Source organism: Athene cunicularia, assembly GCF_003259725.1.
Source record: "Athene cunicularia isolate RWA chromosome 1 unlocalized genomic scaffold, athCun1 chr1_part1, whole genome shotgun sequence".
In the NCBI taxonomy this organism is placed as follows: Eukaryota; Metazoa; Chordata; class Aves; order Strigiformes; family Strigidae; genus Athene; species Athene cunicularia.
In genome coordinates, this window is record NW_020799091.1 from 87,526,092 (window position 1) to 87,530,968 (window position 4,877).

Below are 4,877 nucleotides of genomic sequence, written 5' to 3' on the forward strand. Positions count from 1 at the left end.
CAGTGCCCGCCCGGCCCTAGAGCAAGCTGGGGGCCAGCGCTTCTGGCGGCGGCTTGAGGGGGCGGCAAAATCCTGCTGCTTCGTGCTGGCTGTGTTTTTAAATCTGTCGGGTATCTCGCCCTGTATGAAGTCAAATGGACGTGGTGCTCATGCACTGGAGAAATAGATGCCCGTGAGTTCCGTGGCTGTGATGACCCGCGGTTCAGACAATGCAATGACTCTGCCGTGTTCCCCTCTAAAAGCTGCTTGGGCCTGTTGGGAGTGGCGGATGCAGTTCCGGATGCTACAGTGCCAGTGTCGGTGCCTCCTGGGCACTGTACGTATTCAGGTGATGGAATTTGTGCACCATACGAAAGATGGGCCTGTTTAAACACCGTAGGAAGACAATTTCTTTAAGGTTGAGATGATTAATATATTAATAATATATAGATAAACATACAAGACTTTCAGTTTAAGGGTCTAGTCATTTCTGTATTATGCAATAAACAGTAACTAATGATGCTGTTATATATGAAACTTACTATATAAACTTCCTGCTTCCAAATCTCTACAAATGGCCTGTTGCCTGCTTAGTAAGTCATGGCAATTTGACTTGGATGCCAGTGATAATTTCCACCGTGGAAGTAGAATAGAGATAATGACTAGATACAGAATCAAGCATGCACAGTGTTGAACTGTGAAGATGAATGTTTTGACTTGCCCTTGCTTTTTTTATTTTTCCTTTTTTTAATGCTTCCCTCATGTGGAATTTTCTTTCATAGAGCAGGAGACTAGAATATCTTCTTGACCTGTGTTACCATTATTACTCAATATCATGACCTTCATGGGATTGTCAAATGATCTGGGGGTGGAAAGAAACTTCAAACTGACAGATGACACCATCAGGCTATCTTGAATACCAGACAGGAGTCCTTTTTGGAAAAGAATTTGGAAAAGTTCCTTGTAACACCTGAAGATAAATTCTATCTCTTTTATGTGTTTGCTGACTTAACTTTATTCTTAGCCTAAAAAGATAACAATAGTAGAATTAAAAGAGACACTGCAAGCTTTAAATTTATACTCCAGCTCTATTTGCAAGTATTTTTACAAGTTCTTTTAACAAGGAATTTCTTCGTTCATCAATGGTTTGTATACAGTCGGGGTTTTTTTCTGTCTGTGTGAGGTATGTTTCCTCTGAGGACTGAGGTGCTCGCAGAGGCAAAAATTCTTCCCTTAAAGTTTTTTAAGTGTATTATATTTGTCACTCTTTTCAGTTCATCTATTATCCATCTCAGTTTCTCTAAATTCATTTCAAAATACAGCATTGTCTTAAACTTGGCAGTGCAATCAAGGTATTATAATAAAGTTACATGGATCCAAGCAAAAATAATGCATCGTCACTGAATTAAAACAGAACACGGGGTAGTGGGGAAGAAGAGAGCAAAGTGTGCGGGGATCTGCTACAAGCCACATCAGTCATTCAGATAATAACACACATATCTGGAGAATTCTGTGCTGGAAAGAGATTACTGCCATTAGAAGAGAGGCTTTGCTTTGAAATATTTAAAGCTAAAATGTGATGTGGTGTTCTTTTTGCTTGAATTGTTTCCTTGGCTCCCTTACCTCTCAAACTTTTACTGTCTTAGTTGTTTCGCGTGCATTTCCCACTGATCTGTGGTGTTCTTTTTTCTCCTCTGGTGCTTCTAACAGTCTTCATTTTCACCAAGTCACCAGTCAAAATCTATTTAGTTTCTTTGCACATGTATATTCCCTAGTGCACTGCAGCTGTTACCTACTTTTTCAAGACAGAAGACATACAATTGTGACCAGGTTAAAGATGCCTGGGTGAAAAACTGGGTGGCCCTTTGGGGCCAAAGGGTAGTGTCAAGAGTTCGGAGTCTTAAATTTACAATTACAGGTGGCCAATTTACAAGCTGTGTTCCCCAGCATTCAGTAGTGAGGGCTGATACCCCTTAGTATTTTCAACAGCAGCCTGGAGGATGTGTTGGAATGCCCTTTCAAGTTTGCAGATGACCACAGTCCAAGGGGAGGAGTTGACTGGAATTCCAGTTGGAGAAGGGGTCTTGCAGAAGCTTCATGAAGTTCAGCGAAGTTTAGCACTTGGAACAGAAGGCTAAGGAGCAGCTTGGTGAAAAAGAACCCAGATTCCTGCTGGACAGCAAGTTGAATACAAATGAGCAGCGTGTCCTTGTGGTGGTGAAGATTAACCACATTAAGCAAAGTGCAGACTGTGGATCAAAGGAAGTAATTATTGCCATCTGTGTGGCACTTAGGAGGCAGCATCCAGAATACTGTGTCTGGTTTTGATCCCCCCAGAGGAAGAGTCTCAAGAACTGGATTTCGTCCAGCAGAGGGTCACTGACGTGATCACTGTGCTGCATGCAGCACAGGGCATGCAAGGAGAGTTTGAGAGATCAAGGTTGGTTCATCATAAGGAAGTCTGTAAGGGGGTGTCTTCAACTATCTAGTTTGTAGAGAAGACAAGAACCAGCATTTCCTCAAACGTGCACAGAAAAAGACAACAGGCAGTGAACAAAAGTTGCAACAAGGGAATTTCAAATAAATGTAAGGAAGAAATATTTCACTATGAGGGGCTCTGTATCAGGGGCCCAGAGAGCCTGTGCAGTTTGCATCCTTACAGATACTCAGCACCTGACTAGAAAAGGCCCTGAGCAACCTGCTCTAAGCTTAAATTTAAGCTTACCTAGGCAGTGGATTGAGCTAGGTGACCCCCAGAGATTCCTTCCAGAATTAATTATTCTATGTATGGACACAAGTTTTGAGAGATTCTCCTGCTTATGTGAATGAGGCTGTATGAGCATAGCTGTTAAAGAAGCACCAGAACTTAGGTACATACATTTCTGTTTCTGTCACTCCTTATTTGTCCTTGCTTCTCACACACAATACACATGCAGTTGTAGCTTATGCTGTAGTTTCACTCTCCAGGTTCACTCTAATTTGGATCTTATCTTTGCTAGGCTGCTTGCTTTTGCAAAATAATTATTTTTGAGATCTCAACTTTTCTGTTAAATTGGGTCAAACCTGGATAACAGATTCAGAGTTACCAGGGAGAGCACAGTGCTTTGAATACTAGTGCAATTGCTTAAGGCTTATTTTCTTAAACATATCAAGCAGGAAAATAGTCAGTAGTCTAAACAAGTATACCCAGATGACTAAATTCTGGTCTAGATGTTTTGCCAAATATTTTCATCAAATACTTTCATCTCATATGTTCCATTTGATTTTATTCAAGAATCATATAATAAAAATCAACTGTAACTTCTTTTGCTAAAACTCTTGGCATCACGAGCTAACAGCCAGCTGAACCACTGCCTGATTGGTGTTTGCTGGGTAAAGTCTTTCTAGCATTTTATCCAGGAACAGCAAGAATTGACATACTTAGTGAAGTGCAGGCACAGTGAAGTACATAAACAGTACTTTTAGGTTTCTCAGTCAGCCACAGACAAGTTTTTTTCCAACTCAGTGGAATATTTCCTTTTTCCTTTACTTCATTTCCAGAAGAAACAATCAAATAAAACTATATCAGACTGTAACTATTATTTTCAGTAAAAAAATACCTGGTTTTAGGTAGGAAAACCTTAGTACCTATTGAGCTTACCCTTCAGAGGGGAATCCATTTCACCCATCTACTGAAGTAACCACCTTTTGTGAGAAAGCAAAACTTGATTTTATAGCTAACAGGAAGGGTTAAAAAAATTGCAAATACTTTTAATTTTTCCCTAACTTAGCATTTGTCACTTAAAATCTGTTGTAGTTTTTATTCCCATAATCATAAGCACCTCCTTGAGGGGAGAGGGAGGTCTGTTCGTCAGGAGCCTTCCAAGCAAGATAATTTCTCAAAGACTTGTTAAACTGTGCTTATTCATAAATTCTGTCTGCCTGCTAATCCTAGTTAAATGATAAAGGTGGAATTATTGTTTATCTGTCATCCTTCCCCGAGTTGGGTTGATTTCCATGCAGTTTCAGAAATCCAGCTCGGAGCTTGTTTGCCTGCAAAGCCATAGCTCTTCCAGCTTAACAGAAACTCATGAAGATATATAGGCTAGAAGAAGTAGCACTTCTGTAGGCAGAGTTACATGACAAAGCTTGAGAAACATGGAAAGTTACCTCTAAAATCTGTTTTCACTGTTGTCTTTTCTGCTGTGCCACTTCTTGCAACACTTCCATGAGCCTCATATTTCTGTCATATTTCTTTTCATTCTCTGAAAATTGTTACAACTGATCTATCTGAATTCTTTTCCACTAAGATGATACTCAATGAAATACCATGCAACTGTTTGCACCCCTTCATATGATGTCATTATATGTATTATATTGGAGAACTTATAAAGAACTTGAATTAGGTGATCAGCCCTTGTGCTTGTCTGCTTGCTTACATGCAGCATAGCTAAGCAGGTCTTTCTTCTTTTCTTCACTCTGAGGTTTAAGGCTCAAGCTATAATTCTTTGTATGGTAATTTGTTGGGAATGGAAGGAGAGTGTTAATTTTTCTTTAATCTCTCACCAGGGGATTCAGCATATATCTGGTGATTTTCACTGTCTTTCATCAGATTATCTCTGTTAAAGATAGCTCTACGTGTCCAAGTCTGTCTCTTATACACATCTGTTCTTTGTAAGTTCTCCAATATAATACATATAATGACATCATATGAAGGGGTGCAAACAGTTGCATGGTATTTCATTGAGTATCATCTTAGTGGAAAAGAATTCAGATCGATCAGTTGTAACAATTTTCAGAGAATGAAAAGAAATATGACAGAAATATGAGGCTCATGGAAGTGTTGCAAGAAGTGGCACAGCAGAAAAGACAACAGTGAAAACAGATTTTAGAGGTAACTTTCCATGTTTCTCAAGCTT

The 4,877-nt window shown here is 39.6% G+C and overlaps 1 protein-coding gene across 1 annotated transcript in view; it reads left to right on the forward strand.

Annotated features, from left to right (window-relative positions):
- The first annotated feature begins 268 nt into the window (after positions 1-268).
- GK (glycerol kinase) overlaps positions 269-4,877 on the forward strand; it is a 33,882-nt gene continuing 29,273 nt past the window's right edge. Inside the window, exon 1 of the mRNA XM_026846319.1 lies at positions 269-328. Within this exon, the coding sequence (XP_026702120.1) occupies positions 269-328 (60 nt within the window). The remainder of the gene's footprint in view (positions 329-4,877) is intronic.